This window comes from Gordionus sp. m RMFG-2023, chromosome 1 (assembly GCF_954871325.1).
Source record: "Gordionus sp. m RMFG-2023 chromosome 1, tfGorSpeb1-WG-v2, whole genome shotgun sequence".
NCBI lineage: Eukaryota > Metazoa > Nematomorpha > Gordioida > Chordodea > Parachordodidae > Gordionus > Gordionus sp. m RMFG-2023.
In genome coordinates, this window is record NC_088775.1 from 60307981 (window position 1) to 60330908 (window position 22928).

A 22928-nucleotide genomic window follows, 5' to 3' on the forward strand; every position below is an offset into this window, starting at 1 on the left:
TTTCATTGGTACATCTTCACTAAATTTATATTTACACATTTTATTAATTCTTATTTTAACATATTTTCGTCAAAAAAATTCGAAAAACTTTAAAAATAACGATTATGACAATTGTCACTTTTCTATGGTACATCTTCACTAAATTTATATTTACACATGTTATTAATACTTATTTTAACAAATTTTCGTCAAAAAAATTCAAAAAACTTTAAAATTAACCATTATGACAATTGTCACTTTTCATTGGTACATCTTCACTAAATTTATATTTACACATGTTATTAATTCTTTTAACATATTTTCGTCAAAAAAATTCGAAAAACTTTAAAAATAACGATTATGACAATTGTCACTTTTCTATGGTACATCTTCACTAAATTTATATTTACACATGTTATTAATACTTATTTTAACAAATTTTCGTCAAAAAAATTCAAAAAACTTTAAAAATAACGATTATGACAATTGTCACTTTTCTATGGTACATCTTCACTAAATTTATATTTACACATGTTATTAATACTTATTTTAACAAATTTTCGTCAAAAAAATTCAAAAAACTTTAAAATTAACCATTATGACAATTGTCACTTTTCATTGGTACATCTTCACTAAATTTATATTTACACATGTTATTAATTCTTATTTTAACATATTTTCGTCAAAAAAATTCGAAAAACTTTAAAAATAACGATTATGACAATTGTCACTTTTCTATGGTACATCTTCACTAAATTTATATTTACACATGTTATTAATACTTATTTTAACAAATTTTCGTCAAAAAAATTCAAAAAACTTTAAAATTAACCATTATGACAATTGTCACTTTTCATTGGTACATCTTCACTAAATTTATATTTACACATGTTATTAATTCTTATTTTAACATATTTTCGTCAAAAAAATTCGAAAAACTTTAAAAATAACGATTATGACAATTGTCACTTTTCTATGGTACATCTTCACTAAATTTATATTTACACATGTTATTAATACTTATTTTAACAAATTTTCGTCAAAAAAATTCAAAAAACTTTAAAATTAACCATTATGACAATTGTCACTTTTCGTTGGTACATCTTCACTAAATTTATATTTACACATGTTATTAATTCTTATTTTAACATATTTTCGTCAAAAAAATTCGAAAAACTTTAAAAATAACGATTATGACAATTGTCACTTTTCATTGGTACATCTTCACTAAATTTGTATTTACACATGTTATTAATACTTATTTTAACATACTTTCTTCAAAAAAATTCAAAAAACTTATAAAAGAACGATTATGACAATTGTCACATTAAAATATTATCCTTAAAAAGATCATATAAAATAACATCAAAAAAGTTTCATAAAATCCACCTCATTTAATAATAAATAGATAATTTTAAAAAAATGATATAAGATTTCACCTAAAAGATTGTTTATTTATCTAATAAAATTTACAATATAATTCCTCAATAAAAGATGTATTTACAAAGAAGATTGTGAAAATCACTAATAAATTATATTTAAAGAATATTATATTTTTACAATATAGCAGCATATTATTTTTTTTTATTAAAAAAACATCAAATAAATAAATTTATTTTCATTTCAAAATATAATAATATAAATAAAAAATATTAAATCATATCATGTTTATTTGTTGATAATAATAAAATATTTACATTAAATATAAATAAAATAAATTATTTTACTAAAATAAATTATTTTACTAAAATAAATAAATAATAATTAATGCTGCTAAGCATCGATGCAGAATTTTGAATAATTTATTTTAGCCAATTTTTAGGCTTAGCCCATTTTTAGGCTTAGCCAATTTTTAGGCTTAGCCTAATTAGGTTTAGCCGATTTTTAGGCTTAGCCTAATTAGGTTTAGCCGATTTTTAGGCTTAGCCTAATTAGGCTTAGCCGATTTTTAGGCTATACCTAATTAGGCTTAGCCGATTTTTCCACCTAAAATCTCGGCTAAGCCGTTTTTAGTCGGCTAAAATTAGCCGATTACGCAACACTAATAAGGAGAATTAAAATTTAGGAAATGAATAAATATATCTATAAAATAAATGGTGGAATGGAAGTTGATAATGGAAGTTGATAATGGAAGTTGATAATGGAAGTTGATAATGGAAGTTGATAATGGAAGTTGATAATGGAAGTTGATAATGGAAGTTGATAATGGAAGTTGATAAAATATGAAGATAGATATTTTTTTAAAAAATAATATTTTAATTCAATTTTCAAAATTTTTATTTTATTTATTGCTTTTTAAGTAAAAAAATAATTTTTAAAAAGATCGGGATCGAATTTTAAACAAAATGATCTCGATCCTCAATTTAAATCAGAATCATAAATCTCGTAAAATTGACAAATTTGCGATCGAATACAGGATCGTCGATCTTTTGATTCGATCTTTTAACAACTCTGAAGTTAATATAGTGAGTCTCATGGGTATGACTGCCCAGCATCTATTATTTGTGTGGGTATGTAATTTAAGATTATTATTACAGCTGCTGAGAGCATATGATTGCATATTTTATAAGCAATAATGGTCAACTGTGTAGTTGTTTATATATCATTAAAAATGGAAGATAATCTTTTAGAAATTTAATATCTCACTTTTTTCTCAATTACTTATCTAGCTTCCATCATTTCATTTAAGAGGAAGCTCTAACCACCATATAGTTTTATGATTTGGATTGTTCGTTTATATTCTCTTCTCCAAGAATTGTTGATTTGGTTAGGCCTATAAATTTTTCCTTATTAGTCCATTTTATAAAACATTGTCTAAATGGTAACAGAGTGTTATATTAGTTTCTTGATTTTCAATGTAAGTTGCTAATTTTATAATATATAGTTTTTAAAAACCATTATCAATTGAGGCATATGTATGAATTAATTAACCTTTTTTTATCACATGTAATTCCTCAGACGCAAATTTTTTTTATATCATCAATCTAAAATATTTTATTCTGTAATAAATAGATTTTGTATTAAAAAATAATATTTTTAGAAATGTCTTATATTGTTTTAATTATTTATATGCTATATTTTTGCATAATATAATAAATTTAGAGTTAGAAAATTTTTAAAAAGTATATTAATATAAAAACCCGGCATAAGGCCCGCAAAATGGGGGGTTTGGGGGGCGAAGCCACCCATAAAATTTTTTTTAGTTGAGCCCTTTGAGATTGTAAATCAGCGACGCCCCTGAAGCTTAAATTTAGGCTACTACATATTCTACAAAGTCATAACGAGTCCGACTCCGGGTCATCCGTCATTACTAAACCAAATATCAGCGGTATAGGGTGTAATCTACCATATCACCCTCAAAGTTAGGCATATCGACTGCTTAGATTCAGATATATAAGATCTTTTGAAAATAAATTAAAAATTTTTGGCAGGGGGTTTCGCCTCCCGTAGCCCCCTTTGCAATAGACTATTGATTATATTGTCTTTAAAAATATTTCTGCATTGCTTAGCAAATTATGTTATATATGAGTATATATATTAATATTATTATTCATTCATTCATGGATTTATCTTATATAAGCCCAACTTGGGCTGGAGAATTGAACCCGCTATATTATATCGAGACACTTAAGGGTGGAAAAATAATAGAAAATATACCTTTTACACAAAAAAAATTATTCTTAATTTTTGGAAGATGTGAGAACTCAGATATAAGACTTGAAAATCCTTCTATATCCAGATATCATGCAATAATTCAATATTGTAACAAGAATGTTGATAATAAATTTCCTGGATATTATATTTATGATTTGAGAAGCACTCATGGAACTTATTTAAATAAAAATAAATTAGAACCACAGAGATATTATCGACTCCATGTAGGTTATGTGATTAAATTTGGTGCTAGTTCAAGATTATATATTTTAAATGTAAAATAGTTAATTATATATCTAATCCTAAATAATTAACAGGGACCAAATGAAGATCAAGAACAAGAATATGATGTAATCATTTTTACTTTTAAAATTAAATTCAATTCTCATACAAAAAAATTTGGTTTAATTAGTTCATTGATTTATCTTAAATATTGAGATACCATGAAACAAAAAATTTTTTTGAGTTATTTTAATTTGAAATATCTTAAACACTTTAAAATATAATCCCAATGATTCTATTTTTAAATTTATGAAGATACTACCAATTATTAATATATTTGTCACTACTATATGTTGGTAAGAGACCTGCAGATGTCAAAATTATTTGCCTATGTTTTAAAAAAAAAATTATTTTCATTATATGAATATTTAAATCATTAAATATATTTTTTTTGGCAAACCAATATATTGAGAGATTATCTCTTTATCAATTTTAAGCAAAATTGAATTTATAAAATTAATTTAAATTACGTGTAAAAATTAGTGTCTGTTAAATGACTCAATTTAGTCAATTTTTAAAATGCCTAGATCAAGATTTTAGCAAAAAATAAATTAATGAGGCATCAAGATTCTGCCAGTAGATGATAATACACTAAATAATATTTAATACTTATTTTGTGAATTATATAAATGTTAATATTTATTTATTTTTTATGATAAAATGTGTTTATTTAATTTTTATTTATAATATTCATTACTTCCTTGTTAACATTTAAAATTGAAATATGATTTAATCATTACTGATTTTATACTAAATTATAAATAAGTTTTAATATGTGTTAGTCCTGAAAATGATTGTTAGAACAAGCACTTACAGGAATTGTTAATAGCATTTTAATAAATTTACTCTGAAAAAATCCAAATAATTTTTATCTAATATAGTTATTGGTTTGTTGAAACAATTTTTTATACTTGCCCTTATATGATCTAAAACTTGATAAAAAATATTCATTAACTGACCCAAAATGATTGTTAATATGAGCCTTCTTCAAATCTTAAAAACGTTTTTCCTTTTCCCCAAAACTTACCTATACTATATCTTGTCTTATTACAAATAGAATTTCGATCAGGATTTCTATTTTATATTTATATTTTGAAAATGTAATGAATAACTTTGAATTTCAATATTTAAAGATTCTACTTTCTCAAATATTGTTATCATTTAAAAAAAAATTCTAATTGAGCTTTATTTGGGGGTATAATAAATTTTTTGCCCTTGCACTATGAAATGTATTTATAATTTCTAATAAAAGTTTTATAATATTTCATAATTCTTTTCTATTGATTTTAGCAATATTATTACATAAACAAGTGTATAGGGTAAACAAAATATCTCCATATGTTTTGGAAAAATTTCCAAGAAAAGATTTTAAAAAATCTTTCATTGATTTATAAAACCTCATTTGCAATAATATTAAATGAATCTTTTGCAACAAGATTTAATGTATGACTTGCAAAATATGGGCATGACTAAAATAATACATGTCCCGGGTCAAACGGGTTTAATTTATATAATATTAATAAAAAATCTTATTTAGCTTTATAAGATGAGTTAAAAAATGTTTTTTATGATTTAAAAAAAAATGATAACTTAGTAAAATTTTTAAAAAATTATTTTTTTACATGAAAAAACTATGCGTCCCTGGTCAAGATACAATTTTTTTTAAAAATAAAAGCAGATTCATATTTAGCTCATTAAATGAATATAGAAAATGTTTTTTATGATTTAAAAAAAAAGTTAACTTAGTAAATTTTTAAAAAATTATTTTTTTAAATGAAAAACTACGCGTCCCCAGTCAAGATACATTTTTTTAAAAAAATAAAAGCAGATTCATATTTAGCTCATTAAATGGATACAGAAAATGTTTTTTTTTATTTAAAAAAAAAGTGGTAACTTAGTAAAATTTTTAAAATACTAATTTTTTACATGAAAAAACTACGCGTCCCCGGTCAAGATATACATTTTTTTTTAAAAATAAAAGCAGATTCATATTTAGCTCATTAAATGGATACAGAAAATGTTTTTTTTTATTTAAAAAAAGTGGTAACTTAGTAAAATTTTGAAAAAACACTTTTTTATTCATTTTTTGACTAAAATACGCGTCCCCGGTCAAGATAGATTATTTTATAAAAATGAATATAGAATCGTGTATAGTTTTTCAAGGAGATTCCGAAAATGGTATTTATAATTTTTTTTTTAAATTAATTTTCGAAAAAATTTTTTTTTGATTAAACTACGCGTCCCCAGTCAAGATACATTTTTTTTTAAAAAAAATAAAAGCAGGTTCATATTTAGCTCATTAAATGGATACAGAAAATGTTTTTTTTTATTTAAAAAAAAGTAGAAACTTAGTAAAATTTTGAAAAAACACTTTTTTTTCATTTTTTGACTAAAATACGCGTTCCCGGTCAAGATAGATTATTTTTATAAAAATGAATAGAGTCGTGTATAGTTTATCATGGAGATTCAGAAAATGGTATTAATAATTTTTTTTTAAAAAAATTTCCAAGCCAGCTTCATACACATAATAATGGTGTTAAAATTTTCTCAAGCCTGCCAAGCGGTAGTGGTAACAAAATTATGTATTAATACTAGTTAAAAAATATTGATTAAATTAAGTTAATTTTAATAAATCAAATATATATGAAGAATTATAACAAAATATAAAGTTAAAGGGGGCTGAATGGTAAGAACGTTTGCCTTCGTATCGTTAGGTCCTATGCCCGAATCCCAGAGTAGGAAAAAAAATATTTAAAAAAAATTTTTAACATTACACTATATAGTCTCCTTAAATTTTAAATACATTAAGGAGATAAGAAAACGTTCATTTCTTGATTACTACGATTATATATATCAGATGTAAATCGTTATCAATCCGCAAGATGGCGTTTATCAATTTAATATAATTTATAAAAATATTCTAATTTTTTTCTCATTCTAAATTATCAGTAAAAAAATAGGTAGGTTGAATAAATTTATTTTATTGTTTTCGAACTATTTAAATAATATATTAAGAAAAAATAATAATTAAAGATTGAATCGATACTTACCTACGAACAAACTTATGTTTTTTTTATCATCCTCAGGTTATTATTGCTATAAAATACACAAATTTCTTATAATTAAGACACTACATCTACTTAATAAATTTTTTACTTTTGCACGGATATTATAAAATCTTAATATATTGGGAATAATGTTTTTCCTCCTTAGTTCTATTTTCAATAACTTTCATAAAATTTTAAAACTAAATTAATTTTTTAAATGGTCAATTAAAACAGACTAATTTAATTTCACCAAATTTATAAAACAAATTATTTTATTATCAGATATATAAACCATTTATTATTTGAATTAAAATATCATTTATTAAATATAATATGATTTTATAACATATTATATTATGGTATAATTTAAAAAAGATATTCTTTCAATAAAGTTGATAATAAAAAAAAATAACTAAGTAAAATAAACAATTATAGTTACATTATATTGTATACATTTATAATATCCTATACATTATAAAGTAAGCATAATATGGTTAAAATTTTTTTGTAAAATAGTATTGGTGTTTCATTCCCGGTTGTCTTTAAAGATTGTTGTTAAAATTTTAATCGTTATCCAATGGATCATATGATTAAGGTTTCGTCTTACGAATGTTTGATAAGTGTATTATGTTTCTTGAATAATTATATAATTATTTTTAAAAATATTTATTCAATAAGAATGATTATTTTGATAATAATATTAAAATTTATAAATAACTATCTAACTTTGTATTAATTAAAGAAATTTTTTCTCTATGATGATTTTAGCCACAAAAAGTTGGAAATTATTTATTTACACATTTTTATGTTTCCGCTCTTAGCCACGTGGAAGCAACCATTTTTAAGAGCTTTTAGGTCTTAGTTTAAAAAACCAAGACCATGGATATATAGCGAGTTTAAAATTTTAAACCTGAAACATAACCATTATATTAGATTTAAAAAATTTAAAATTTATTAATTAAGAAAAAAAATTACTCCCCAAAATCTAATAACTCATCATCTGTATGATGATCATTATTAGACTTGGGATTAATATCTAATCTAAAAACATCCGACGCCAAGTCAACACAGGGTTCCTGGTTACTTGGTGTCGGCACCATTACGGGAATTGGCATTGTGAGTATCGGCGCCGATACGGGGATGGGGATTATGGGGACTCGGCGCCGATACGCGAGAGGGCACCGTGGAAATATCGGGCACGGCCCTCTTGACAAAATCAGACGATATGATCGCCACTGCATCTGTAGCATCCAGATGCACGTCGAGAGCCTCTCGAGGAAGATCCTCTTCCTCCGTACCAATAGATGGTACCATAGCCCCTCCTAGGGCTACGCGACCTGCGAGACCGTCTGTCTCTAACAGGCCTCACTATATTGAGCATTTGCCCATATAGTCGGGAAGCTTCCAGTCTAGCTTCTTCCAACAGGTTATCTGACTCGATCGAGCCATCAATCATGCGGATTGATATCGTTATTACGTTACCGACCCGAAAAGTCGAACTCATCTAAAAATAATAAAATAAAGGGAAGATACAAATTTAATGTTTAAAAATTAATATCCATATGCTTTACTTTAATTTTTTTATATTGCGTTGGGTTTTTAGACCCTCTAGGTTTAACCAACTTTAATTGACCACATGTCGAAACTATATCATCATCATTTAAAATCCGTCCTTTCATCATTGCGATGAGACGATGACGACGTTCTTTATCACTTAATTTATCCCAATTTTTGCCTAAAATAAATTTCTTATAACTTTCAACAACAAAAAATTGGCCCAGTCCAATTACTGCCCGTTCAAGTTCTTTCTCTTGTACCCTATTCTTATTGGATATTTTTTCTATTAAAGTGTGTAATGGGGAGGTCTTTCTATCTACTAAAGACTTTAACATACTATTAAACGATTCACAATCGTTGTTCGACCATAAATTAATAATTATTTTTTTATGTAATGGCTTATAAATATAAGCAAATAAATAAATTATCTTCTAATTTTTTATTTAAATAATTCAGAAATAAATTATATCTTTTTTCGACGCAATATGATTTTTGCCAAAGATATTACGTAAAATTTTTTTGCGATGTTTTACATCAACTCCCTCTTTGTCTCAAATATTTAATAATATTTCTTCTCACATGCACGTAACATAATAAATGATCCGATGTTTTAAAATTATTTCTAATAGCAGCGATCATCGCGAATTCCTCATGGCTACCAAATATTAGATTATCAACATTTATATCTGTGCGGTAAAGAGGTGCTTTAAATGAGAAAAGAAATAATTAAACGTCTCGAAATTAGATTTACCGTGCAAAAATATAGGACCCATATATATCGGATGGTTTCCTCCTTGCTTTTTACAAACTGCTTTATGTTTGTATATAGTTGCCATAACAAATAATTCAGATAAATTGTAGGTTTTATCTACACCTAATATACAAGGTTTAAGTCTATGACACATATATTTCAAATTTTGTATCATAAAAGGTGTGTATAGGATTATGCTTACAACGTCGTTTGGATTTATATTTATATTGTTCACCATCGGATATTTTTTCATATCCTTAAGAATTAATAAAACTTGGTCAGAAAAATTAGCCATATACTCTATTTGATTTTTACATTTAATATTATACTTAATATTTCTAATTTGTTTTATATCTCTAGCAGACTCATTAATGTCTTCATTAAAAATCGAATCTTTATAAATATCTTGAACACCTTTATCTGTAATTTTCTCTTTTATAAGGTTAAGTGTATTTGTCGATGTTTTAGTATATACCTCATCATAATTTTTAACATTACCGTGACGAGTTTTTCCGGGATACACCCCAAAATATTCAACCATAAATATATCCTCAAATTTAATATTATCATTAGGCGACATACTTATCAGGTAAGATATTCTTCTTGCATAATTTTTATCTCGTTTTAAATGAGTATAATATCTATATAATATAATTATATTATCTGATAATGCATCGATATCTGTACTCAGGTTATTTTTATAACTATTATAACTTTTATAAAACTTATTTTCCATTAAAAGATACGGTCCTTTTATCGTATCTTCTATTACAAAATATCACTTGGTAGAAGACGTTTTCTTTCCAGTCCAAGCACCGCAATCATCGTCATATGATGTTTTATTTGTTTTTGTCTTAGTTTTCTTAATCGTAAAAAACACGTTATTTTTTATACCATTAGGTATACAATCCACTATCTTCCCTTTATTTTATTATTTTTAGATGAGTTCGACTTTTCGGGTCGGTAACGTAATAACGATATCAATCCGCATGATTGATGGCTCGATCTAGTCGGATAACCTGTTGGAGGAAGCTAGACTGGAAGCTTCCCGACTATATGGGCAAATGCTCAATATAGTGAGGCCTGTTAGAGACAGACGGTCTCGCAGGTCGCGTAGCCCTAGGAGGGGCTATGGTACCAACTATTGGTACGGAGGAAGAGGATCTTCCTCGAGAGGCTCTCGACGTGCATCTGGATGCTACAGATGCGGTGGCGATCATATCGTCAGATTTTGTCAAGAGGGCCGTACCCGATAATTCCACGGTGCCCTCTCGCGTATCGGCGCCGAGTCCCCATAATCCCCATCCCCGTATCGGAGCCGATACTCACAATGCCCATTCCCGTAATGGCGCCGACACCAAGTAACCAGGAACCCTGTGTTGACTTGGCGTCGGATGTTTTTAGATTAGATATTAATCCCAAGTCTAATAATGATCATCATACAGATGATGAGTTATTAGATTTTGGGGAGTAATTTTTTTTTTAATTAATAAATTTTAAATTTTTTAAATCTAATATAATGGTTATATTTCAGGTTTAAAATTTTAAACCCGCTATATATCCATGGTCTTGGTTTTTTAAACTAAGACCTAAAAGCTCTTAAAAATGGTTGCCTCCTGGCTAAGAGCGGAAACATAAAAATGTGTAAATAAATAATTTCCAACTTTTTATGGCTAAAATCATCATAGAGAAAAAATTTCTTTAATTAATACAAAGTTAGATAGTTATTTATAAATTTTAATATTATTATCAAAATAATCATTCTTATTGAATAAATATTTTTAAAAATAATTATATAATTATTTAAGAAACATAATACACTTATCAAACATTCGTAAAACGAAACCTTAGTCATATGATCCATTGGATAACGATTAAAATTTTAACAACAATCTTTAAAGACAACAGGGAATGAAACACCAATACTATTTTACAAAAAAATTTTAACCATATTATGCTTACTTTATAATGTATAGGATATTATAAATGTTTACAATATAATGTAACTATAATTGTTTATTTTACTTATAGTTATTTTTTTTTATTATCAACTTTATTGAAAGAATTTCTTTTTTAAATTATACCATAATATAATATGTTATAAAATCATATTATATTTAATAAATGATATTTTAATTCAAATAATAAATGGTTTTTTATATATCTGATAAATAAAATTATTTGTTTTATAAATTTGGTGAAATTAAATTAGTCTGTTTTAATTGACCATTTAAAAAATTAATTTAGTTTTAAAATTTTATGAAAGTTATTGAAAATAGAACTAAGGAGGAAAAACATTATTCCCAATATATTAAGATTTTATAATATCCGTGCAAAAGTAAAAAATTTATTAAGTAGATGTAGTGTCTTAAAGTTATAAGAAATTTGTGTATTTTATACCAATAATAACCTGAGGATGATAAAAAAAGCATAGTTTGTTCGTAGGTAAGTATCGATTCAATCTTTAATTATTATTTTTTCTTAATATATTATTTAAATAGTTCGAAAACAATAAAATAAATTTATTCAACCTACCTATTTTTTTACTGATAATTTAGAATGAGAAAAAAATTAGAATATTTTTATAAATTATATTAAATTGATAAACGCCATCTTGCGGATTGATAACGATTTACATCTGATATATATAATCGTAGTAATCAAGAAATGAACGTTTTCTTATCTCCTTAATGTATTTAAAATTTAAGGAGACTATATAGTGTAATGTTAAATTTTTTTTTTAATATTTTTTTTCCTACTCCGGGATTCGGGCATAGGACCTAACGATACGAAGGCAAACGTTCTTACCATTGCCCCCTTTAACTTTATATTTTGTTATAATTCTTCATATATATTTGATTTATTAAAATTAACTTAATTTAATCAATATTTTTTAACTAGTATTAATATCATAATTTTGTTACCCGCTTGGCAGGCTTGAGAAAATTTTACCACCTTTATTATGTGTATGAAGCTCCATGATAAACTATACACGACTCTATATTCATTTTTATAAAAATAATCTATCTTGACCGGGAACGCGTATTTTAGTCAAAAAATGAAAAAAAAAGTGTTTTTTCAAAATTTTACTGTTTCTACTTTTTTTTTAATAAAAATTACATTTTCTGTATCCATTTAATGAGCTAAATATGAATCTGCTTTTATTTTTTAAAAAAATAAATGTATCTTGACTGGGGACGCGTAGTTTAGTCAAAAAAAATTTTTTTCGAAAATTAATTTAAAAAAAATATATAAATACCATTTTCGGAATCTCCTTGAAAAACTATACACTATTCTATATTCATTTTTATAAAAATAATCTATCTTGACCGGGGACGGGTATTTTAGTCAAAAAATGAATAAAAAAAGCGGTATGACTAAATACTGAATTGCTAAAATGAATTGTTAAAAAGCAATTAATCATAATCAATCAAATTTTTATTATGTATTTATTTTATGTAATGAAAATTTTTAAAACTTTTTTTAAAATATACTTAAATTATTTATTTATTAAATGAAGGATACTGATTAAATATCATATAATATATAATTTTATTTTGAGTTAATATTATTATAAAAGAAATATTTTCATAGCTTATTAAAACATAAATAAATTTTTTTCAATTTTAAAAATTAACAAATATATATCCGTAAGAGGGCGTTATATGCGTAAATATGTAAGTATCATTTTAGGAAACCGGAATGATGATTGGATAGCGCTTTTTTTATATTTGGGTATATATACATATGAAAAACCTAAAAATTAAAAAAAAAATTTAGGTTTCATTGATGTTTTATTTATGAGTAGATTTATAATAGTAAAAAAATGGAAATTTTTTAATGTAAATATTGCTGGCGTTATTTATCAAAATCTCTTAATTTTTGTTTTATATGTGTATATTTACGTGCTAAACATTATCCTAAAAAATATTTTGATAATATTATGATTTGACCGAATGCCGAGCTTAAAACCGACCACTTACTAAATATTCGATTGACCAAATTTACTAGTAATATAATTTGAAAAATGTTGATTTTCGTTTTATATATCTATAAATACGTGTAAAACATAATCCCAAAAAATATTTTTAAAATATCGCTATTTGGCGGATAACCTTTTCCTTTAACCTATAATAAAATTTTAAAATATATTATTAAATATATATTTTACCAAAATAAAAACTTTGAGAACAGATCAGACATTTTAATAGCAAAAATATGATTTATAATTATAAAACAATTTTAAATTTTAACGGCTATTATTTAAAAGTATTTATTTATTTATTTGTTTATTATTTTTTATATACTTCTAACTCAAATTTTTTTATTTTTAAAATAATGCCAATTATTTTTAAAATATTCAGGAAAATATAATAATTTCAAATATAAATAATAAAGGAAAATAAAAAAATATTAGAAAGAATATAATCATGGTGATGGGGTTTAAACGCCCCTTTTTTGAATCTCAATTGCTTATCTCTTAGACAATTAAAATTATCTGAAATATTTGCACATAACACATTTTTAGAGAGTATTATAGATTTTATTTATTATATAAAAATAAAAATACTTTAGCATATAGTATTGCATAAATTTTAAGTGTTAATACAAAAATTATATAAATTTATAACTAAGAATTTATAGTAAATTTGGTCAATCGAATATTTAGTAAGTGGTCGGTTTTGAGCTCGGCAATCGGTCAAATCAAATTATTTTCAAAAAATTTTTTAGGATAATGCTTAGCACGTAAATATACACATATAAAACAAAAATTAAGATATTTTGATTTAAAACGCCAGCAATTCAGTATTTAGTCATTGGGTGGGCTACGAGTCGGTTATCCGCCAAATAGAGATATTTTAAAAATATTTTTTGGGATTATGTTTTATACGTATTTATAGATATATAAAACGAAAATCAACATTTTTCAAATTGTATTACTAGTAAATTTGGTCAACCGAATATTTACTAAGTGGTCGGTTTTAAGCTCGGCATTCGGTAAAATCAAATTATTTTCAAAAAATTTTTTAGGATAATGCTTAGCACGTAAATATACACATATAAAACAAAAATTAAGAGATTTTGATAAATAACGCCAGCAATATTTACCTTAGAAAATTTCCATTATTTTACTATTCTAAACCTACTCATAAATTAAACATCAAAGAAACCTAAAATTTTTTTTTAATTTTTAGGTTTTTCATATGTATATATATCCAAATATAAAAAAAGCGCTATCCAATCATCATTCCGGTTTCCTAAAATGATACTTACATATTTACGCATATAACGCCCTCTTACGGATATATATTTGTTAATTTTTAAAATTGAAAAAGATTTATTTATGTTTTAATAAGCTATAAAAATATTTCTTTTATAATAATATTAACTCAAAATATAATTAAAAAATAATATAAGTATATTTTAAAAAAAGTTTTAAAAATTTTCATTAAATAAAATATACATAATAAAATTTTGATTGATTATGATTAATTGCTTTTTAGCAATTCAGTATTTAGTCATACCCTAAAAAAAGCTGTGCATTTGACCGGTCAAATACAATTCGGTCAATTGACCGATATTTGACCGGTCAAATATGGTCAAATACGGTCAAATAGGGTCAAATTCAAATAAATGTTTTTTACACCAATATTAACTTTATTTTGCATTTATATAATATTATAATAAATCTATGTATAATAATAAATATCATAATATTTTATAATTCATTTTATAGTCAATGTTTCACCCTCCGTGGCAGAGTCTTGTTCCGATTCATATTCAATATCATTATTTTCTTTAATATTTTTAATCAATCTTAAACTATGATACACTCTTACTAATTTTCCTGCTGTAGAAGCCTTTAATCTATTTCTGTTTTTCGTGTGAATATTGCCCCAAACCGACCAATTTCTTTCAGAAGAAGAAGTCGAACTAGGAAATGTTAGTAAAATATTAGCGACTTCTCTTAATGGGCAAGGTGGGCAAAATGCATTCAACCAACTTGAGGCCGAAATTTGATTGTTTCTTATGGAAGTTACAACTTTCCACATATTATGGCTATTAAATATACCGCTTTTGCTTCTGAAATTTACTATATTACTCAAAATATTTTGATTATCACCACCTTGTAAAATACCCAATTCTTGTATTATATTACATGCTTCATCAAATTCAGTATTAGTGAGATGCCCCCCTTGATATTGGGGGTCCAATAAATAAGCAGCATTGTGAGCACATGTATTTAGATCAGTTTTTCTCTTTTCAAACATAACCTTAATTTTTTTTTCTTGAGATGGAGAAAATATAGAATCATGGCATGATTGTATTATGTGTTTTTCCAAATTAAGCATCTCGTTGGCCAAAGTACATTTATCCCCTTGCACTTTCAACAATGAGATAGCTAAAGGTTGGAGTATAGCTAAAAATTTTAAATTTTTCGTCCAAAATTCTTCGTTTAATATATTATTGGTAATTTCTATGGGACAAATATCACAAACAGCTTCTTCAACAACTGATGCTTTTAGAGCTTTCTTGCATATTTGAATTTGCTCCATTCATTTTATTGACGATGCCCATCTTGTTTGGCTAATTGTACTTAATGTAGATGGTATGCCATGAAGATTCTTATTACGGGAAAATACTGCAGCTGGTATGTGTTTATTCTTGAAAAATTTAACAATTTTTTTAATTATTGAAATATGGTCACTGAAGGCGTTCAATCGTTCAAAATCGTGAAAGAATAACTGCAATGTATGCGCTGCACAACCATAACATTGTATATGATTATAAATAGATTCAGATTTTAGAATTCTCCAGGCTGCTTTCATGTTAGCGGCATTATCAGTAACTAAAGAATATACTTTTACCGGATTCAATTCATGAATTACATTTTTAAATTGCCGTATGGCGATTTTCCTCAGTATTTAGAAATTTGTAGAACACTGGAACAGGCGTCATCACCATAAAATTAATAATACTCTCGTTTCTAATGTTGCTCCAGCCATCTGATACAATTGATAAGTAAGGAGCTTTATCTATTATATCTGCAACTCTCACCTCCATATCACCTGACGCTTTGTCTAGAAGATATCCAGCCAGCTGCCTTCTCCTGGGTAATGTGTAAATAGGACGTATTTTTTTAAAAAATTCTTGGATGTAGGGATTTTCAGTGATGTGGAAAGGTAAATTGCTCGCATTTACAGCCTTTGCAAACAATTGATCCAGCTCATTTTTTTCTTTGGGATTAATTCTATCTATGAAACCGGTTATACAAGATTGAGATTTATATTTAATCGCCTTGCTTGTAGATTGATTAGAAATAATGGAATCAAATTCTCCTGAGTCACAAGACAAAATATTGTTCATTTGATAATCATTCTCACTAATTTCACCCAATTCTTCATTAGAGTTAGACTTAGAAGTATTACAAATTACATTTGTGATATTTTTTGTAGAGGTTGATATTTTGGAATTTGAATAAAATTTTTCCTTAATTATAAAGGGGCACATAGTACAGCTGCTTAATAAATGTTTGACCATTCTATCAACGTGGGTGATATAGGACATCTTGCAAAACTTGCACACCGCTTTAACTGATTTACCATCGCGTACTTCTTGAAAATGTTTTCAAACATGATGCTTTGGTTTGACCATAATCCCTAATATATTAAAATTTAACAAAAAATGATTTTGATTATTGTAAAGTTAATCAATCTTAACTATTTTATAATTATCGACCAATTATTCCAATAATTTCTTAATATTATAAATATAATATAACATGCTTTTAATGCATACTAGTTAATTATATCAAAATATTTATTCGTCATTAATATTTTAGAGTATTTGACCGTATTTGACCGGTCAATTGACCGACATGCCAACCCTGAAAAAAAGTGTTTTTTAAAAATTTTACTAAGTTACCACTTTTTTTAAAATAAAAAAAAACTTCTGTATCCATTTAATGAGCTAAATATGAATCTGCTTTTATTTAAAAAAAAAATTGTATCTTGACCGGGGAGGCGTACATGTAAAAAATTAGTATTTTAAAAATTTTACTAAGTACCACTTTTTTTTAAATAAAAAAAAAACATTTTCTATATCCATTTAATGAGCTAAATATGAATCTGCTTTTATTTTTTTAAAAAAATGTATCTTGACCGGGGACGCGTAGTTATTAATATTATATAAATTAAACCCATTTGACCGGGGACGCGTATTTTAGTCATGCCCCAAAATATATATAGATTGCTCTAGATTTTAGCATAGCAAAATAGAAATGTACTAGGTTTATTTTTCTCTTTCTTTCATTTTGAGATGAGGTCTTTTTATTTTCATCTATTTTTTATGGTAGTTCATGAGAAGGGAGAGACCATAAAGAATAGCAATATATAAATATGATAATAATAAATTTTTTTCTCTTTGTTTAGCTTTTAGGTGAGATGTAAATTCACTTATGGGGATCCCCGATAGGCGAAAGGGAATAGAAATAAGATAATAATTAATTTCTTCCTCCTTTGTTTCATTTATAGATAATATAAAATTGTACGCAATAGGAAGAGGTATTAATCCTATCCCCACTCCCCCACCAAGAAACCAAGATGCTGACTGGAATACTTTTCAAAAATATTACTGTTTTATAATATTGTAAACGAACGCGAACAAAGTTCGTGAAAAATGATCAACGGCGTTCCTTTTATTTATGACGAACTTTGAACTTGAATGCTTTCCTTTTTTGACGAACGCGTTCGTTTTTTACGTTCGTTCAATTTTGGAAAACTTCTTATTTTTATTCATTTGAAAATAAAAAAATATATCCGAATTTTTTAAGGAAAATGCTATTTTTTAATCAGCTGCTTCCTTTATTACATTTGAATTTTTTTAACCAACCACTATTTTTGTCATATCATATATAGTTTATTCATTTGTATTATTATTAACATTTTATAGATTAGCGTAAGCATCATCTGATTCTTAAAATTTAAAATCAAATGAATTAACATTACTATGGCCCAAATATAATAAATACTTAACAGTAATCATATATTCAATATACTAATTCTATTCTTGCCAAAAATGTGTCTAAAAAGTATAATATCAGTTTCAAAATCTTTAAGTTCTAATTTAAAGGGAAATTTGATAGTAATATTTATTCTTTTATATAATATAACTAAATTTATTTTAGATTATTGTAATTCATAGGCTTATTAAATATGATTATCATAATAGATACATAAAGTAAAAATCATTAAATATTATTTACATAGATATAAAATAACTAGTTAATATACTTCAAAATTTATTTATTTTTAGTGTGATTATTTGAAATTTCGCTATTATTTTTAAATTTTTATCAAGGGTTTTATATTTTAATATGAACACAATTTAAAGTTTTATAAATTTATACATTTTATTAATAAATAAATTTTATATTAAAAATTAATATGAAATTTATAAATAAAAATAATTTTTTATTCACTTAAAACCAGGGTTAAGTCGGTCAATTGACCTAAATGTTAGTGGTTAATAAATATATTGATTTAATTAACTAATATGTATTTAAATCATGTTTATCAATCTAATTAGGTTACAATTTATTTAAAAATATATTTGTATCAACAAGGCATCGGTTTAATTATAACTTTTTATTAAAATAAGATTTTCATACTAAAATATTTGAACTTCATTAAATAAAAATAAAACAATTTTCTTATTTAAATACATATAATAATTTTTTAGCATGTTTTGAGAAAATTATTAATTTCAATTTTTATTACATTGTGTACAAATATCCAAACAAGATGGGCATTGTCAATAAAATGCAAGGAGAAAATACGAATATGTAAGAAAGCTCTGAAAGCAACCGTTAAAGAAGTTGGATATTTGTCCGAAAGAAATTACCAATAATATATTAAATGAAAAAATATTTAGGACGAAAAATTAAGAATTTTAGACTATTCTTTAACATTTTGCTATCTTATTGTTGTAAGTTCAGAGGGATAAATGTACTCTAGCCCGCGTAAAAAACGATATGCTTAATTTGGAAAACACATGATTCAATTTTGCCATGATTTTATAAATTCTCTATCTGAAAAAATAAATCAAAGATATGTTTGAAAAAGAAAAAACAATCCAAATACATGTGCGCACATTGCTGATTATTTATTGGATCCTCAATATAAGGAGGGTATTTTATGATGAAGCATATGATATAATCATTAATTAGGCATTTTACAAGGTGATGATAATCAAAATATTTTTAATGATATCATAAATTTAAGAAGCATAAGCGGCATTATATTTAATAGTCAAAATATTGTGGAAAGCAGTAACTTTCATAAAAACAATCAGATTTCGGCTTCAAGTTGTCGGAATGGGCTTTGCCCACCTTGAATATTAAAGGGTCTAATAACTAGTAATTATTAGTTATAATTCTTTTTCCGAAATAAATTGGTAAGAGTATATCATAACCTAAGATTGATTAAAAATATTAAGAAAGGGTAATGTTGAATATAAATCAGAACAAGATTCTGCCATGGAGAGCGAAATATTAATTATAACTTTTTAAAAAATATAATTTATTATTACATATATTCATTTTTTACTATTATATATAAAACAGGCATGAGAGCCCAAACCCTGAACCCTCTATATTTCGCTGAACCCAAACTCTAACCCTTTTTTTTTAAATTTAGGGTGGGTCCAAGCTTCCTTTTTTAAAAAAAATTATTTTTTTTTATTTTAAATTTCATTTTATTTATTTTAAATTATATGTTAGAAATAATATATAAAAAACATGTAATTTACGATTTTCATTTATAAAAGATTTCCTATTTAAAAAGAGTTCCTATTTAAAACAATTGTTTTTTTATTCAAAAAAAAATATTAATTTAAAAAAAACATTTTTTGATCATTTTTTCGTGGAATCATTTTTGTTATATTTAAGAATAGGCCATTTTTTTCGTAAAAATTTGTACATTTTATCCAGCAAAGCAGATTTTAAAAGTTTTTTTTTTAAATGATGATAATAAGATCTATTTTAGGATATTGTTGTTTGTGGATTATTAAATTGATAGTAAGATAAAGAAAGTACAAAATCACAAATATATTATAATTATGATGATAAATTATTTTTATGGCAATACTAATAAATTTAAAAAAATGATGCTTCTGTTATTTTAACCAATTTTAATAAATCATTATTGGTCTCCGAACCCTGAACTCGAACCGAGTTGAGATTTTTCACTGAACCCAAACCCATTTTTTTTAGAAGGAGGGTTCACATCCCTGTTAAAATAAAGTTAATTGTCTTAAAAAACATTTATTTGAATTTGACCGGTCAAATATCGGTCAATTGACCGAATACATTTTTCAAAAAGGAGTTTATACATTCGGAATAGGTTTTCGATGCTAGCATGCGTGCATCTTTCGGAAGAGATATAATTTACGGTGCCGGTCTCTTGCAGAAGCTTTGTGGAAAAGTGGCTTTGTCTAAGTAATACTGTTCTGGAGAGCGATATAGATTTTTAAACGGGGCAATAGTATCGATATGTCTTGAATTAAATTTGTGAACGTCAGAGCAGTTGGAGGTTCGGAGATAGACGGTCTGTTTAAATGATAGGTTAAGAGAATCGATTTAATTCATTATTTAAAATAAAATAATAATCGGTTTGAATTAGGGCTGTGCCGATCCACATATTTTTCACCGATCCGATCCGATATTTTCCTATATTGCTTCAAACCCGATCCGATATTTATACTGATTTTTAATCACCCCCGTTTGAATCAAATGTAATTAAGAAATCAATATTTTTTATGCAAAAAATCGAATTATGAATTTAATTTAATTTTTTTATTTCTACAATTAAGACTATAATAAAAAAATATATATTTAATAATATATCCCTTTTATGTTGATATGAATCAGAGTTGTTAAAGGATCTAGATACAAGTATCTAGATCCTGTATCTAGATATAAAAATGTGGTATCTGTATCTAGATAGATTTTTGATTAAATAATCTGTATCTAGATATTATTTTAGACGTTGTATCTGTATCTAGATCCATTTAAAAAGTATCTTTTAACAACTCTGGTATGAATTATAAAATTGTAATATTTAATATATAAAATTATAATATATTAGATTTTTTAAATAAATATGAGAGCCTCCAGATTTTCCGGGAATAAGCTTCTACGATATGGACTATCTATTCCTGCCGTACTGAAGGCAGACTCAGATGATTCCGCAGATAACGCATTTTGCAAAATTATCTTTGTCTTTTGTAAAATATTTCCTAATTCAGATACCATATTTAAAAAAATTATTTTATTTAAAGTATAAATAAAAAAATTGGCGTTATTTAAAAAGATTTAAAATAAATTAAACTTTGGGTGTTCCTTTCTATTTTTACAAAAAAAACTTTTAAAATACTATAAATCTGTTTTAAAAAAGAATTAAAATTTAAAAAAATTATTTAGAAAAAATTAAAATAATGTAAAATAAAATAACAAAAAAAGATCGGTTTGGTTTTTAAGGGTATCGGCCCGATCCGATATTTTCGGAAAACGCTAAATATCGGCACCGATCCGATATTTAATATCAGCACAGCCCTAGTTTGATTCATTTCATAATCATGCCAGCATTAGAAAACAGGAAAAATTATAAGTTTCGATTTAGGAATTTAGCAAAAACTTTAATGGTTCTATCAGAACTATAATGAGTTGTTCGGTTTCTTTCTCTGGCTAAATTCACATTTTTTTTTACTTTAAACCTCTACAAAATAAATTGACTATTTTTTTGCGTCTCCCTCTCTCTTTTTTAAGGAAATAACCCTTTCCTCCAATTTTAGGATAACAAGGTCGAAACTGGCCTATAGTTACGAAAATGATATCATGCAACTAAAAATTATTTCTAATATCTTTCTCTCTAAATATTAATTTTAATAAATTTTAAAAATAAAGAGATTTTAAAATCTCTTTACATTGGTTGGTCAAAAAAATTTATTTAATGTCATCACCATAATTTTTCAACCATTTAATATGTATATCTTTTATCCCATTTCATATATTATATATATATAGAATATCGAAGTTGCAAAACTAACTAATGACATGAGTGAAGACGATATTAGTTGGGGAATTAAAGAGAATATAGAGGATGAAATATATGCCCATACTAAAAAAGATATTGATTCGGACTTAATAAATGAAAGCCATTTTGTTAATGACCCCAAAAAATATCTAAAAATTTTTTTTGAAAACCAAGGTTTTTTTGTGTTTTAATATTAATAATATTATAAAAATGAATTTAGGTGAAGAATTTGATTTCGAAATTAAGGAAATAAATACAGATATTAAAAAATTTCAATGCAATTTAATACTTAATTTTGATGATCTAATGTTAGCAACTAATGAATCAGAAAGGTTAATAGAATTCACAAGTTTTTCAAAGAAGGATGCTATTAATATGTGTTGTTTAGCTGCATGTAGATTGTTGAATATGCATGGCATATTAAAAAATCCCAACAAATCAAGTAAATTTTTTAAGTATTATATTCTTACTTAAGGCTACATTTGAAGGCTGATTTACTCTTTATAAGCAATCATGTATAGCGATTTAATTGCCATCATAAAACTCAAGACAATTGCATCTTAA

The 22928-nt window shown here is 25.3% G+C and overlaps 1 protein-coding gene across 2 annotated transcripts in view; it reads left to right on the top strand.

The window, feature by feature from the left end:
• The first annotated feature begins 3472 nt into the window (after window positions 1-3472).
• LOC135931909 (kanadaptin-like) overlaps window positions 3473-22928 on the top strand; it is a 33677-nt gene continuing 14221 nt past the window's right edge. For both annotated transcript variants that reach the window (XM_065469227.1, XM_065469226.1), the window contains exons 1-4: window positions 3473-3908; window positions 3951-3983; window positions 22355-22538; window positions 22585-22806. In XM_065469227.1, coding sequence (XP_065325299.1) covers window positions 3495-3908; window positions 3951-3983; window positions 22355-22538; window positions 22585-22806 — 853 coding nt within the window. In that variant the 5' untranslated portion in view covers window positions 3473-3494. The remainder of the gene's footprint in view (window positions 3909-3950; window positions 3984-22354; window positions 22539-22584; window positions 22807-22928) is intronic.